Below are 16,308 nucleotides of genomic sequence, written 5' to 3' on the forward strand. Positions count from 1 at the left end.
TTGGCCTGCTGTGTTCATCCAGCTCTACACCTTGTTATTTCAGATTCTCCAGCTTCTGCAGTTCCTACTATCTCCGCTTCTTGATTATCCAGAATATATATGACCAACTGGCACATTCCTGGTCTCATAAGTGCCAGTTATTAAAAAGTTTGCTGTATGTTATTTCTATTGATGCTTGCTATTAAGATGTTTCTCAAACAACAATACTACTTTTCTTGCTCTTGGCAATAGTCTTTGACAATTTAGAGCAAGGCACTCTCCACAAAGTTTGTTAAACATTTCAACTATGGAATCCCATCAGGATGCCAATTCAGCAACAGCTTTAGCTGCAAATAATATTAATAAGTAACACACAAGTAGACACTACAATTACTGTCAGTGTTCCAAACCTCTGGAAAATGAGAGTCTGGCTCAAGTGGCAGCCACTGGTAAGATAACATGGGGTACACATACCTCAGATAGGAAAAGCATAAGCAGCTGCAATGACAATTCAATACTTTTTTTTAAAATACATACCATCGGCAATATGGGGTTCCTGAACATTTTGTTTTGAAAGTCCATCTCATTATTTCACCAATTTCAGTTGGATAACCCTCAACTGCAACTTTTTTGCACCAAAGCTAATTTCATTTCAAAGATCACACTTGTTTAAGGTGCTGTTTATAAAATAACATTGTAAAGTTGCATGTAGAATTTAAGTTTAATCTATTTTAGTAGTCAAGTTACTTCAGGATAATTATTTCGGCTCTAAACACATACCTGCGAATTTCACAGCAGTAATAGATGAGGAATGGTCATCCAGCGTCTGCACCAGGCTGTACTGCCTGTCCACGTTCAGTACATGAATCAAACGGTCTCTACTTGCTGTTGCCAACAGATTCATTCCTAAATAAAGTATATTAAAATACGCTGAACACCTGGTCAATGCCTGAAGAGGTTAAAGTAAATACTTTGTCTTTATTGGGTAAATTGTTCCAAGAAAAGAGGGAAGTGAATTTGAATTATTCAGTAACCTGCATGTAGTAAGGATAAATGTGTTAAAACTTCAGTAAATTTCACAACACAAAATTAGACTCACTCCATTTTTTAAGCCTCTCAGTTCTCATTGTTGGTTGGAAGATGGAAAATCTCAACACCAAGCAGAACTGTTAAAGTGCAAGAAGTTTAACATACCTACATTTAACAGAACATTCAAATAACAGCTTGAAATGCGAATGACTATTTCAACATAACATTGTATCAAAGGAATTAGGCATGGCCAAAGATTTCCAACAGACAAGGAAAAAACAAAATCAGAACAATTGTTTTGTGGTCAACCCTTCTAACACTAGCAACATATAATATATAGTGTTGTGGACCAGACTAAACTGCCTCAAAATATTCAGAAGATAGTCTAGACGCCAACCTTTTCTTATTTTAAAAGGTAAGGGTGAGGTGTTGCATTCCAGATGCAATTTGATTGGTCAAAACTAATTAATGGTTCCAATATAGTAACATCCCATAAACAGAGCCTTTGCAAAAGTCAAAATTCAGAAAACAGATTTTCCCATGCAACTCCAGGAGCAGGAACAGAACCCCCAACTTTTGCAAGTAACCAAAGAGACAGGGGAAAAAAATAGCTTCCACTTCAAGACCTCACCAGCAACTGCTGAAAGCTGGAACTAAATATCCTTGTTCTGTGGGAACTTGACCACACCTTGTTAGGCTGCTTGTATTGTTCTAACTTTTTAAAAAAAACCACAAAGCTTCACACGCTGTTTACTCTAGTAGCTCATTACCTCTACCTTAAAACCAATCTTAAAAAATAAAACCAGCACAATATATATCTCTTAAAACCATAGTTGTCACTGTAGATCCCACAATCTGTTTGGGATAACAAACAGGATAGACCATCTTAATTGATATCCATCTTAGTTGATAACCATAGATCATATCTTAGAATAGTACAGCATAGAAAAGGGTGGCTATTTGGCCAGACATAGCCACGCTGGCTCTTTGCAAGCACATTCACCCAGTTCCACTGCATTGTCATTTCCAGACCCCACTTGCTCTTCAAATAATTACCCAATTCTCTCACAGGCCACAATTGAATCTACCTCCCTCTTACACCTGTAATAAAGTATTCCAGATCATAACCACATGTTGCGCAAAACAAAGATTTTTCCTCTTGTTGCCATCGGTTCTTCTGTCAATTGCCTTAAACATGTGCCCTTAAATGTGCTCAAGGACGTAGCGGTGATCAGTTTTCTAGAACTGCTGCAGTCCACTTAAGGTAGGCTCACCCCCAAAATAGTCAAACAAGGAGTTCCAGGATTTTGTCCTAGGGACACCGAAGAAACAGCAATACATTTCACTTTCAAGATGGCAAGAGGCTTGGAGGGAACCGGAAGGAAGTGGTGCTCCCTTGCATCTGCTACCCTTGTCCTTCTAGATGGTAGCGAGCATGGATTTAGAAGGTGTTGAGAATTTTTGCAGTGCACCATGTGCTCACCAATTGTGCAGAACACCAATAGAGAATAGCCAACATTTTTGTTTCACCAAAAAGACTACGTCATCATTCAATTCAGAGACCAAAAAGATTACCAAAGTGACGAATATTGAAGATAACTGCAAGACAGATCACCAAGTCATCCACTCCTTCATGTCCATTAAATACCACCAGAAGAAGCTGAAGATAAAGAAACAGTTCTGGAAAAAGTTCCTGTTGCGCAGCTTCAATAACCAAGCAGACCAATAAACCTTTGACAATGACTTTACCAAAATCTCCAAAGTATTCATCTTAATGGACCAGAGGAAATCTGGAAAGTGCTGAAGGCTCCCATCATCTCATGCTATGAAGAAACCATGAGCAACAAAACCAGCATACACTAAGACTGATTCAACAAGAATGGCCAGATCATCCGAGAAAAGCTCTTTGTGCCTGGCAAAACAACATCAGCAAGGCAAACAGGAGAAATTATCGAACAGCAAAAGTGCGTTACAATGAAGAAATAAAGAAATCAAGAAATCAAGAACCAGCGATGGAATCAGAAAGCTAAAGAGCTGCAATTCTTGCCCACAAGCATGACACCCAGGTCTTCTTCAGTATCACCAAGGCAGTATATATCGACCCAGCACTGCTGGACTCAAACTGGTGCAGAGCAAGGATCAAACCCTTTTGAGAGACAGAGAAAACAGCCTTCGATGGAGAGAACACTGCAAATAACTCCTAAACCATGATACAATTGTTTGAGGAAAACTCCACAAAGATGATCTTGGATTACCACCTAGTATTGCAGAAATTGAAGCTGCCATTAAAGACATAAAGAATGGAAAAGCTTCGGGACTGGACAGGATTTCAGTGGAGATTTTCAAACTTTAAGAACAGCTTACTAATCATGTCCATCAACTGTTCTGGAAAATCTGGGACAAAGAAGAAACCCTTGTCGATCAAGGATTCTGCCATCGACACCTTCAAGAAAGAAGGCAAAGTGGACTGTGAGAGTTAATGAGGAACCTCCCTACTTTCCAGCGCCAGGAAGATAACTGCCCAAATCCTCAGAAGACACTTTCTCCCAGTCTCTGAAAAAAATCCTTTCTGAAAGCCAGTGTGGTTTCTAACAAAACTGTGTAACAATGGACATGATTTTTACTCTTTGACAACTCCAACAGGAATGCCAGGAACAATACCAATTACCCTACACGGCCTTCACTGATCTGACCAAGGCTCTCAACTCAGTCAGGAGGTGCTGTGGGAAGACCGTGTCAAAGGCCGGCAGTCCAGAGAAATTAATCAACATTCTCAATTTCTTGTACAACATGTCAGCAACAGCTTTACCAATGGTAATGTGTCAGAATCCCTCAAGGTCAAGACAGGAGTTAAGCAGGAAGGGGGTCACTGCTTCCTGCCTTTTTCTCTATCGGCATCACTATCATCCTTCACCTTGTCAAAAACAAGCTTCCCAGTGGTGTAGATATTGCCTGCAGGATGAATGGAAAATTTTTCAACTTCAACTGATTAAAATCCAGGAAGAAAATGACACTGACAACACTTACGGGACTTCAGTAAGCAAATGACAACATCATCGCCACATTCTCGGAATGCAACCTTCAAGCCTTGCTTAGCACTTTTGCAAAAGTACTACACAATTGGTCTCAGCCTCAAACTCAAGAACACTCCAGTTTTTTCTTTTAAAATCAACCTGCTCCAAGGCAAGTTCTGATTTAGCCCTCCATTCATATCAACAGAGTAATCCTCCCAAATGTGAAATAACCCCCCTTCTTGGGCAGCCACCTCTCAGCTAAAGTGGACATTGATTCAGAGATTGAACCAAGCATCTAATCAGTGAGAGTGCCACCTTCAGGTGACTAAGGATGAGAATATTCAACAGCCACAACATCTGCACTGATAAGATCAAAACGTAGAAGGCAGCCGTCTTTCCAACTCTTCTATACTGCTCCAAAACAAAGACACTTCAAAGCCCTGGGGAAGTAGCAATGCTGTTTGACGTGGATTCTCTACATCAGCTGGAAGGGTAGGCATACTAAGATCAGCATCTTTGAAGGAATCAATAGCATCAGCATTGAGGCTATGATCATCTGAAACCAACTCCATTGGGCTGTCATATGCAAAGAATGCCCGAATTCTGACGACCAAAGTAAATCATCTTTGCTCAGCTCAAGGAAGCAGTTGAACATGAGGAGGACAAAAGGAATTGTTTCAAAAGCACTCTGAAGACTTACTTCAAGAAGTGTAACATAGACATCAACCCCGGGAGACCCTCGTTCAGAAGAAACCAACTGTGAGGAACTTCCTGTATGAAAGCATACAATTTTTCGAAAACACTCATCAGCAACAGGAATTACAAAAGAGGAACTTGAGAAAGCAATGCCAACAAACAAGGTCAACAACCAATTATACCTCTCAAACACCTGCCAAGTGTCTGGTCAGAATGCAGCAATGGGATTGGGCTCATCAACTACAAGAAAGGATCCAGAAAACCATGACCAATGACATGGAATTTCCTAGGTGGACAATATTACTCATTAATAAGTGATTGCCAATGGTGGCGAAGGGTGTGAGTGTTTGTGGATGTGTTGCAAAATCAAGTGGCTGCATTGCCCTGGATGGTGTTCAGGCCTTGAGTGTTATTGGAGCTGCACTCATCCAGGCAAGTGGGAAGTCGGGAGGGGAGTTATTGAAAAGATTCCTAGCCTCTGACCTGCTCTTGTAGACAGCATTTTTAATATAGCTAATCCAGTTTTTGCTTCTGGTCAATGGTATCTCCCAGGATGTTGAGAGTTAGGGAATTCAGTGATAACGCCATTGAATGTGAGGATGCGTTGGTTAGATTCTCTCTTGTTGGAGATGATCATTGCCTGGCTCATGTATGGCATAAATGTTACTTGAGCCACTTGTCAGCCCAAGCCAGGATATTACCCATTATTATGTACTATCCCTGAGGATCTTCTGCAGACATGTCCTGGAGCTGAGATGACTGCCCAATAATCATGTCCCTTTATACCACTCAAAACAGTGGAGAGGATTCCCCGATCTCCATTGACCGTTTCTCCTATTTACCCACATAACTCAAGTTCCTTGTCCCCAGCACCATTCTCAGAAGGTTTTCTCTTTATATCCTTTTCAGGTAATGGGTTCAGAAATGGACACATTACTTCTGTCAACATGAACCACATTTTAACCTAAAAAGGAGTTCAAGAAATCAAAAAACTATCACTGCAAACAACTGCATACAATTCTGGTCACCCTGCTATAGAAGGATGTTATGAAACTGGAAAGGATGCAAAAAATATTTACAAGGATGTTACAGAGACCAGAAGGATTGAGTTACAAGGATTGGCTGGGACTTTTACCCTGGAGCGGCTGGGACTTTTACCCTGGAGCATAGGAGGCCGAGGGGCGACATTATAAAATCATGAGGGACATAAACAAAGTGAATAGTCCAGTTCTTTTCCCTGAGCGGAAACCTTTTCCACACAGAAGGTGGTGCATATATTAGAATGAGCTGTCAGAGGAAGTGGTAGAGTTGGGAACAATTACAACATTTAAAAGACATTTGGACAGATACATAGATAGGAAAGATTTAGAAGGATACGGGCCAAACGCAGACAATGGGACTTGTTCAGTTCAGGAAACCTGGTCAGCATGGACAGGTTGGGCTAAAGGACCTTCTGTGCTGTATGACTATGACTCTAAATGCACTTCAATTATAAACTGCATTCTTAACTGTAGCACCCATCTGTAACACTGCACTGGTAACAGAAAATTAGTTTCTTGTAAAACTTTAAGAATAAGATTTTTAATATCATGCTGTATCACAATATAATTGTGAAATTCTCAGATAAGGCTATAGTCTTTTGCCAATCGCTGTTGGGATGAAAATCTCAACAATTCAAATTCAATACTCAATCCCAGTTTCCCGTGATAGCTACAATGTTAAAATAGCTAGCGCAATGACGAAGCAGTATCACAGTTTTATGTTAAACTCATTTACAGTCAAGTTATTGGTGCATCTGTAGTCTCGAAACTAGTACAGTTCAAATAACAACACTGGAGGCAAGAGCACAAAAATGTCAACCATATTTAGGTACAAAACAACACACAGTTATTCAGAAGCCAACTCAAGATCAGCAGCGAGTCAAATCAATAGCAAGAAAAATCAAACAAATCTAGAAGCAGTAGTCAAAAGAGTAAATAGTGAAATTCACACAAGTACGCACCTGTTTCAGGCTTAGAATACTCCAGGCATAAAATCTCAGAGTCATGAGCTTCAACTTTCATCAGTTCATCCAAGAATTGCAGGTCAAAGATTCTGAAAGCACAAGGCACAAGGATAAAATCCAACCAACAATTGTTAACTATTTTGAGAAACCCTAAAGCACAACATTTAACAAAAATATTTGTTACATAATTCCCTATGCAGAAGCTCTACAGGAGATGCTTCAATGCAGATTGAACCACTCAAAGCAGCAGTCTACCACAGCTTTCTAAAGGGCAAAAGGGGTGGGCAACAGAACCACATCCAGAGAACTAACTGAATAATGCACAAGACACAAAAATATAAATCACAAGAGGAAGATTGCAGGAGTTTGAGGGCATTCAAAACATCAAACTTATTAAGTTTTATACTTAACCTATCGTATATAGGGAGATTGCAAGCGTGTCAAATAAAAATAGCCATTCCCAATCTTGACCAATATAGACAATTAATATACAAATAAGTACTAAATTTTCTTTTACGTCTTCCCTGAAGTGATGTAATGGTGATCTACTAAAAATTTCCTTCTTCCACCTGTTGATCCAGTTTGATTACTGTTAAAGTGTAGGATTCAGTATATTGTAGTAAGCTGTGGCATAAACAGCACACCTTTCTAGGATTAACTCAGGAAAATGAGGTTATTGGCCAAGTCCTGGAAAATGGGGTTAGAATAGGTCGGTGTTTGTTTTGATTAGCACACATGTAACAAAGGACGTTTTTCAGTACGGAAGATCTCTGACTCTGAGTAGCTCCCTTTTAAATCAGTGCAGCTATGTGACAGTCCAAAAGTACCTGCACAAACCAAGCACAAATTAACCTTTTTCAGTGTAGGTGTAGGTGTGCAAAAAAATTAATCATACACTACTATGAAACTGAAACATCACGCTCTTCAGCACAAAGTACCTTGAGGACTCTTTTCATGACCATCCAGTCTGAAATCATGAAACTTCCACTTTCAGCAGAACACAGGCTGCCAGTACTATTATGCAGAAGAATGAGAATTTAAGATCAAAAAACATCCTGTATTCTAGCATCATGTGTACCTCAGGGTGCCCATCCTATCTCCAGAAGCGAGGTGCTGCCCATCAGGACTGATGGTTATGACCCGAATTCCTGACTTTATCTCTGATGTTCCTCCATTTTCAGTTCGGTCAGGGTTGCTGGTTGTATCTTGGAGATGCTGGATATTGTCATCAACATACACAACTTTAATCAAGTCCTAGAAGAACAAACATGAGTCAAACACTCAGGCTAAGAGGGCATTAAAGGGCAAGCAATGCAAGACGCAACACTGTTTTATTTTCCAGGGGAAGCATTATTTGGAGTTTATCACATGTATTAAAGTTTGGAAAAAACAAACTTTGTTTGAATACTTCACAGTTTATAGTTATTTAAGCCAAACTCCAAAACCTCCATTTTGCAATCCAGCCTAAAGGACTCCCAAGCTCACCTAATAGTTTATCCAGCTTAGTGTACAGCAATTGCTTTTTTAACTTTAATCCTAATTCTCAACCTGCAAGAATTGGAAATCAAACAACTGTACCAAATGTAAATAAGGGCAATTACAAAGGAATAAAAAGGCGGAGTTGAACGGAGAAAGGAGTTTAGCAGATGTTGGACTAATGGCAAACATTTAAGAAAAATAGGTCATGACTCAACAAGCTATATCCCAGTGAGAAAGAAGGATTCTAGAAAGACAAAAAGGATAAGCCACAAAACCATAAGATACAAGAGTAGAATTGGGCCACTCAGCCCATCAACTCTGCTCTACCATTCGATCATGGCTGATACGTTTCTCAATCCCATTCTCCTGCCTTCTCCCTGTAACCTAGGATCTCTTACTAATCAAGGACCCCTCTCTATCTTAAATACACTCAATGACTTGGCCTCCACAGTCTTCTGTTGCAATGAGTTCCACAGATTAACCACCCTCTGGCTGAAGGAATTCCTTCTCATCTCAGTTCTAGAGTCACTCTGCACCCTGAGGATGTGCACTCCTAGCCTCTCCTACTAGTGTAAACATCCTCTGCACATTCACTCTATCCAGGCTTCTCAGTACTCTAAGTCTCAATGAGATTCTCCCCCTTTTCCTTCTAAAGTCCATCAAGTACAGACCCAGACTCCACAACCACTTTATATGACAAGTCCTTCATTCCTGGTACCATTCTTGTAAATTGGGTGCAGCTGCAACAACACTCAAGAAGCTTCACACTATTCAAGACAAAACAGCTCACTTGATCAGCACGACATTCACTGCCTTCACCACAGAGGCTCAGTAGCAGCCATGTGTACAAGCTACACTTCAGAAATTCACCAAAGATCCTTAGACAGCACCTTCCAAACCCACAACCACTTCCATATGGAAGGACAAGGGTAGCATACATCACCTCTGCAAAGTCCCCTGCAAGCCACTCACTATCCTGACTTGCAAATATATTGCCATTCCTTCAGCGTCAATGGGTGAAAATACTGGAATTGTCTCCCCAGGGGAGAATCAACCTACGGCACATGGACTGCAGCAGCTCAAGAAGGCAGCTCATCACCACCTTCTCAAGGGCAAATGGCAGGCAATAAATGCTGGCCAGCTAGCAATATCCATGTCCCATGAGTGAATATGAAGAAAACCTTCTTTGGATCCTCTCCAAGGCCAGTACATCCTTCCTAAGATACGAAGCCCAAAACTGCTCATGATATACTGAATGCAGTCGGACCAAAATGTCTTATACAGATTCAGCTACTCTTGTATTCCAGTCCTCTCAAAATAAATGCTAGCATTGCATTTGCCTTCCTGACTGCCAACTGAACCTGCTTGTTAACCTTGAGAGAATCTTGAACCAGAACATCAAAGTCCCTTTGTACCTCAGATTTCTGAAGCCCTTCCCCATTCAGAAACCAACCATTGTTACCCAGGGAAATGAAGGATAGCATCAAATTGAAACAGGGTGGGGGACAAGTGGTGGAGAGAGTGCAGCAACGATTAGTGATAAGCCAGCGGACTGGTAAAGCTTTAAAAATCAACAAGACAACCAAACAATAAAAGGACAACGTAAAATTGGAGGGTAAACTTGCCAGTAGTATTGAGGCAGGCAATAGGAGCTTCTTTAAAGTGAACATAGGCCACTTTGAGCACGAGGCTTGGGAAACAATAATGAGGATCCAGTATTGGCACACGAGTTGAATAATTATTTTTTCCATCAGGATTCACAGTAGAATACATTCAAAAAATAAGAAATTATTAAAGTGCAAAATGGAGAGGAAAGAAACAATAATCATTGCTAAAGAAAAAGTACTTGAAAAACCAATGACTAGAAGTAAACAGGTCCCTTGACCTAAAAGGATGCATCTTAGGATATTAAAGGAAGTAGCTACAAAGATAGTGGAAGTAATCTTCCAGGAATCCTTAGACTCTGGAAAAGTCCCAGAGAATTGAAAAAATTATCACTTTAACAAGCTTATCAAAAAGGGGATAGAGACAATAAATAGGTCGCTATAGGTCTAGCAACTTAATGTTTGCTATTGGGAAAATATTAGTCTAATTTAAAGGATGTAAAAGCAGAGAATCTAGAAATACAGAATGTAATCAAGTAAAGATAGCATAGCTTCATGAAGGGGAAATCATTTCTGACAAATTTATAAGGATTCCTTGAGTTGGTAATAAGCAGGCTAGATGAATGAGAATCAGTAGATGTAATATATTTGGATTTCCAGAGGTGGTTGATAAAAGTACTGAACATAAAGCTACTTAATAAGAGCCCTCTTAATAAGAGAGGTTGCAGATAGTATATTAGCATGGACTGACTAATAGAAGCCAAAGTTGGGACAAGGGAGCATTTTCAGAATGACAACCCATATCTCGTAGAATCCACAGAAATCAGTACTGTGGCCACAATTGCTTACATTCCATATTAATGACTTGGATGAAGAAAATTAAAATACTATCGCCAAGTCTGCAAATGACAAAAATAAGTGGGAAGCAAAAGGTGAGGATGACAGAGTCAGCAGAGGAATATAGACACATTATGAGTGGACAAAAACTTGGCCGATAGATTATAGTGTGGGTAAAATCTGCACTTTTTCAGGAAGAATAGAGGATTTGAATATTATTTAAAGACTGCAGAAATCTGCAACACAAAGGGTTTTCAGAGTCCTCGTGCATAAACAACAAAAAATAAGTATCCAAGTCCAGTATGCAATAAGGCAGGCAAACAGAATGGTGGCCTATATTTCAAAAGGGATTATAAATAGGAAAGTCTTGCTAAATCAATTCAAGGCACCAGTTAGAACACATTAAGAATACATGATCAGTTTTGGTCCCCTAATCTAAGGAAAGGTATGGGTACTGGAGGCAGTCCATGATAGGTTCACTAGGTTGATTACAGGAATGGAGGTTGTTTGAGGAAAAGTTGAGCAGGTTGGGCCTGTACTCACTGGAGCTTAGAAAAACAAGAAACAATCTCACTGAAACATACCAGATTCTCAGATGGCTTGATAGGGTTGATGCAGACAGGTTATTTTTCTTTTCAGGACAGTGCATAATCCCACAATAAGGGGTCACCAAATTAGGATACAGAGAAGGAACTTCTTTTTACAGAGGGAATAAATCAGTTCTGAGGAAGGGTCACTCGATCCGAAATGTTAACTCTGATTTCTCTCCAAAAATGCTGCCAGACCTGCTGAGTTTTTCCAGCAATTTCTGTTTTTGTTTGTGTTTGTAATAAATCTGGATTTTTTTTTTTAACTGCAGGAGGCTATGGCTGCGTTACATATATTCAAGACAAAATAGACATATATTTAAATCAGTAAGGAAATTAAGGGTTATGGGGTATAGGCAGAAAAGTAGAGCTGGAAGTTTCAAGAGCAGCCGTTATCTCATTAATTGGCAAAGATTCAATGGACCAAATGGTTTAATTCAGCTCCTACATCATATATGTTCAACATAATATGTACATCCTATTTTGCCACACTGTTGGTGCTAATAAGCAGCACAACACAAGGTTCCAAGTCGTGGAATGATCCTTGCTGCTCTTCTCAATTGTCTTTAAACAGAACTAAGGCCTCTCTCTCACCTGACTCACCTAGCCACAGTGCTGCTGGGTAGGATTCCTTACACAATATTACAGCTATTGCAAACGAGCATGCACATGAATTAAATGTATTAATAAATATCTTAATCATGAAAAAATAATTTTACCCTTTGGACAAAGTTCACTACATCAGGATTAGGGTATGAAAAGGCAGGGGGACAGCTCTTACCGTACTATAAATATTCCTGTGGAACGAAGTGAGCTGAAATCCAGAGGCTGCACCAACATTCCATAATCTTATAGTATTGTCCGATGAGCAAGTTAGGAAAGATGCAGAGGGCAGGCAAGCTTGACTACTATTTTCCAATTCTGGATAAACCTGAAAATTTAATAATAAAGAGGTTAATACAACATTTACACTTCATCCAACAACAAAATATTGCAAATCAACATGCCTAAATTGTGCACAATATACAAACAAGCTTAAGCAGCAATTATGGGAGGTTGATTTGATGCAAGTAAACAACCCATCAAAAAAGGCTTTTCATAATTGCTTGACCATTTCTTGGGCGGGTGGTGGGGGAAGGGTGTTGCAGGGGAAATCAGAATCAGAATCCCTAGTGTGGAAGCAGGTCTTTTGGCCTATCAAATCAACACCGACCCTCCAAAAAGAGCATCGCACCCAGATCCAAGCCCCTAACCTATCCCTGTAACCCTGCATTTCCCATGGGAAAGCCACCTAGCTTGCACATCCCTGGACTCTATGGGCAATTTAGCATGGCCAATCCACCTCACTTGCAGATCTTTGAACTGTGGGAAGAATTGGGAGTGCCCAGAGGAAACCCACGTAGACATGGGAAGAACATGCAAACTTCACACAGACAGCAACCAGAGGATGGAACAAGCCTGGGTCCCTCATGCTGTGAAGCAGCAGTGCTAAGTACTGAGCCACCGTTCTGCCCAACAAAGTTGCATATGGTCCTCAAGCAAAGTTATATGCTGGACATTTCAAATTGGTTGGGGGTAATGAAGGACAAAAGAATCATCACGTGAGTACGGCCACTTTCAGAAATATGCACTCCAAATCTAGGAGTCTCTCTTGCTTGCTTTTCAAATTTATGCAAAACTGTATTTGATCTGTATAGAAGCAGCAAACTCAACTAAAAGCCAAGGAGAAATGGATTAGACGCCGTCACCACTTTGTAAAGGCTACAGCGATTAACTGTACCAAAACCCTAACACGTATACCATTGTGGATATTGTTTGGTGGGGTGGGGCGGGGTGTGTGTGCGCGTGAAGGAGACCTATCAGGGGATTAACAGCAGCAGCAGCCAGACTGGCGGCACCATGGCTGGTTCTGTTCTTAAGAAGGGAAGGACAAAGAGCACTAGAGCAGTAGTTATAGGGGACTCTACAGTTAGGGGTACAGATAGGTGCTTCTGTGGACGTAAAAGAGACTCCAAGATGGTATGTTGACTCCCTGGCACCAGGGCCCAGGATGTCTCTGAACAGGCAGAAAGCATTCTGAAGGTAGAGGGTGAACAGCCAGAGGTTGTGGTACATGTTGGTGCTAACGATATAGGTAGGATGAGTGACGAGGTCCTGAAGCAGCAGTTCAGGGAGTTAGGTACAAAGTTAAAGAGCAGGACCTTCAAGGTTGTAATCTCAGGATTACTCCCTGTGCCACGTGCCAGTGAGGCTAGAAATAGGAGGATAGTACAGCTCAACACATGGCTAAACAGATGGTGTATTCTGGAGGGTTTCAGATATCTGGACCATTGGGATCTCTTCCGGGGCAGGTGGGACCTGTACAAGGACAGGTTGCATCTAAACTGGTGGGGCACAACTATTCTGTCTGGGAGATTTGCTGGTGCCACTCGGGAGGATTTAAACTAGCTTGGCAGGGGTTGGGAACAAAAGCAATGGTGAATCGACTGAAAGGAAACTAGAGAATAGGGCTAGTAAGACTTGGAGGAAGAGCAGGCAGGGCGTGGTTGCAGATCAAAGCGGGTCTGGTGGACTGAAGTGCATCTGTTTCAATGCAAGAAGTGTAACAGGTAAGGCAGAAAGGCAGATGAACTTAGAGCTTGGATTAGTACTAGGAACTATGATGTTGTTGCTCTTATAGAGACTTGGTTAAGGGGAGGGACAGGATTGGCAGTTTAACATTCCAGGATACAGATGTTTCAGCCAGGATAGAGGCGAATATAAAGGGAGTTGCACTACTTGTTAAGGAGAAAAATCATAGCTATACTGCAGGAGGACACCGCGGATGGCTCATACAATGAGGCAATATGGGTAGAGGACAGGAACAGAAAGGATACAGTCACACTGTTTGGGGTTTACTATAGGCCTGCCAACAGCCAGAGATAGAAGAACAGATACGTAGGCAGATTTTGGCAACCTTGGATAACGAGAGATATTATATGACTAAATCAAGAAGAGAAAGGAAGCATTTAATCAAGGTTAGGAGGCTGGGAACACACAAAGCAAGGGTGGACTACAAGGAAAGTCGAAAGAAACTCAAGCAAGGAGTCAGGAGGGCTAAAAGGGGTCATTAAAAGTCATTGGCCAACAGGATTAAGAAAAATCCCAAGGCTTTTTATACATGTATAAAGAGCAAGAGGGTAGCCAGGCAGAGGTTGGCCGACTGAAGGACAGGGAAGGGAATTTGTGTGTGGAGACAGAGGAAATGGGCAAGGTATTAAATGAGTACTTTCCATCAGTATTCACCATAGAGAAGGACTTGGTGGATGAGTCTGGGGAAGGGTGTGTAGATAGTTTGGGTCATGTTGAGATCAAAAGGAAGGCGGTATTAGGGGTCTTGTCTGCCTTAATGTTTTTCAAGTCCCCAGGGCCTGATGGGATATACCACAGAATACTGACAGAAGCAAGGGAGGAAATTGCTGGGGCCTTGAGAGAAATCTTCAGAAATTTACAGGCTGGTGAGCCTTACGTCGGTGGTGGGGAAATTATTGGAGAGGATTCTTCAAAACAGGATTTACTCCCATTTGGAAATAAGTCAACATATTAGCAAGAGGCAAATGGTTTTTTGAAGGGGAGGTTGTGTCTCGCGAACTTGGTTGAGTTTTTTGAGGAAGTGATGAAGATGATCGATGATGGTGGGGCAGTGGATGTTGTCTATGTGGACTTCAGTAAGGCCTTTGAGAAGGTCCCTCATGGCAGGCTAATACAGAAGGTAAAGTCGCATGGGGACAGAGGTGAGCTTGCAAGATGAATAAAAAAAACTGGCTCGGTCATAGAAGACAGAGGATAGCAGTGGAAGGGTGCATTTCTGAATGGAGGGCTGCGACTAGTGGCGTTCCTCAGGGATCAATGTTGGGACCTTTGCTATTTGTAATATATACGTATATAACATATAAATGATTTGGAAGAAACCGTAACTGGTCTGACGAGTAAGTTTGCTGATGACACAAAGGTTGGTGGAATTGCAGGAACGATGAGGACCGTCAAAGGATACAGCAGGATATAGGTCGTTTGGCAACTTGGGAAGAGAGATGGCAGATGGAGTTTAATCTGGAAAAATCTGAGATAATGCATTTCGGAAGGTCTAATCCAGTAGAAGATATACAGTAAATGGCAGAACCCTTAAGAGTACTGATACGCAGAGGGATCTGGGTTAACAGGTACACAGGTCACTGAAAGTGGCAATGTAGGTGGAGAAGATCGTCAACAAGGCATACAGCAAGCTTGCTTTCATCAGCCGGGGCACTGTGTTTAAAATTTGGCAGGTAATGTTGCAGCTTTATAGAGGCTTAGTTAGGCCGCATTTGGAACATTGTTTTCAATTCTGGTCGCCACATGACGAGAAGGATGCGGTAGCTTTGAAGAGGGTGACAGGCAGCAAGTCGGTGCAGGTTTGAAGGGCCTGTTCCTGTGCTGTAATTTTCCTTGTTCTTTGTTCTAACCTCGCTGGAGTTTGAAGACCCTCCTCTGTATTTTTTAAGATTATAGTTAGGAGGATTTCAAAAGTATCCTGAAAGTACACTTTAAACAAGAGTATGACTGGCTATATCGCTCCACAGACAGCCAGCATGGGTTCAATGAGCTGAACAATCTCCTCCTTTTGTTTGACAACTCTGCAAAATTACTGCTCCACACTGCATACAATCTCCCAGCTTTAAACCAGATGTCCTATAAACAGGTGCCCACATTTAAATAGTGACCGCATTCAAGCACATGTAGGATGAAAATCCTCCACTGGGCAGCCAGCAGCGAGATCGGGACCAGGCAGCCCAGGGCGAGCAAAAGCGAGAGCGGGAGCAGACAGCCCAAGGCAGTGATGGTAGCAGGAACAGGCAGGCCGACGTGGCAAGAGCAGGCAGTCTGGGGCAGTGGACGGAAAATATTCAACATGATGTTCAGTTACGAGTGGTGTACCACAAGGATCTGTTCTGGGTCCTCTTCTTTTTGTGATTTTTGTAAATTATTTGGATGAAGGAATGGAAGGGTGGATTAGCAACATCCTGGTAAATCTCCTCTGCACCTTTTCTAACGCTTCCACA

At 41.4% G+C, this 16,308-nt stretch overlaps 1 protein-coding gene across 1 annotated transcript in view; it reads right to left on the minus strand.

The window, feature by feature from the left end:
• The window catches only part of LOC109913188 (mitogen-activated protein kinase-binding protein 1-like), a 148,136-nt gene that overhangs the window by 81,029 nt on the left and 50,799 nt on the right, over positions 1–16,308 (minus strand). Inside the window, exons 7-10 of the mRNA XM_048618239.1 lie at positions 12,012–12,161; positions 7,802–7,977; positions 6,721–6,812; positions 760–885 (exon numbers count right to left, since the gene is read on the minus strand). Of these exons, the coding sequence (XP_048474196.1) occupies positions 760–885; positions 6,721–6,812; positions 7,802–7,977; positions 12,012–12,161 (544 nt within the window). The remainder of the gene's footprint in view (positions 1–759; positions 886–6,720; positions 6,813–7,801; positions 7,978–12,011; positions 12,162–16,308) is intronic.

This window comes from Rhincodon typus, chromosome 39, assembly GCF_021869965.1.
Source record: "Rhincodon typus isolate 14 chromosome 39, sRhiTyp1.1, whole genome shotgun sequence".
Taxonomy (NCBI): Eukaryota; Metazoa; Chordata; class Chondrichthyes; order Orectolobiformes; family Rhincodontidae; genus Rhincodon; species Rhincodon typus.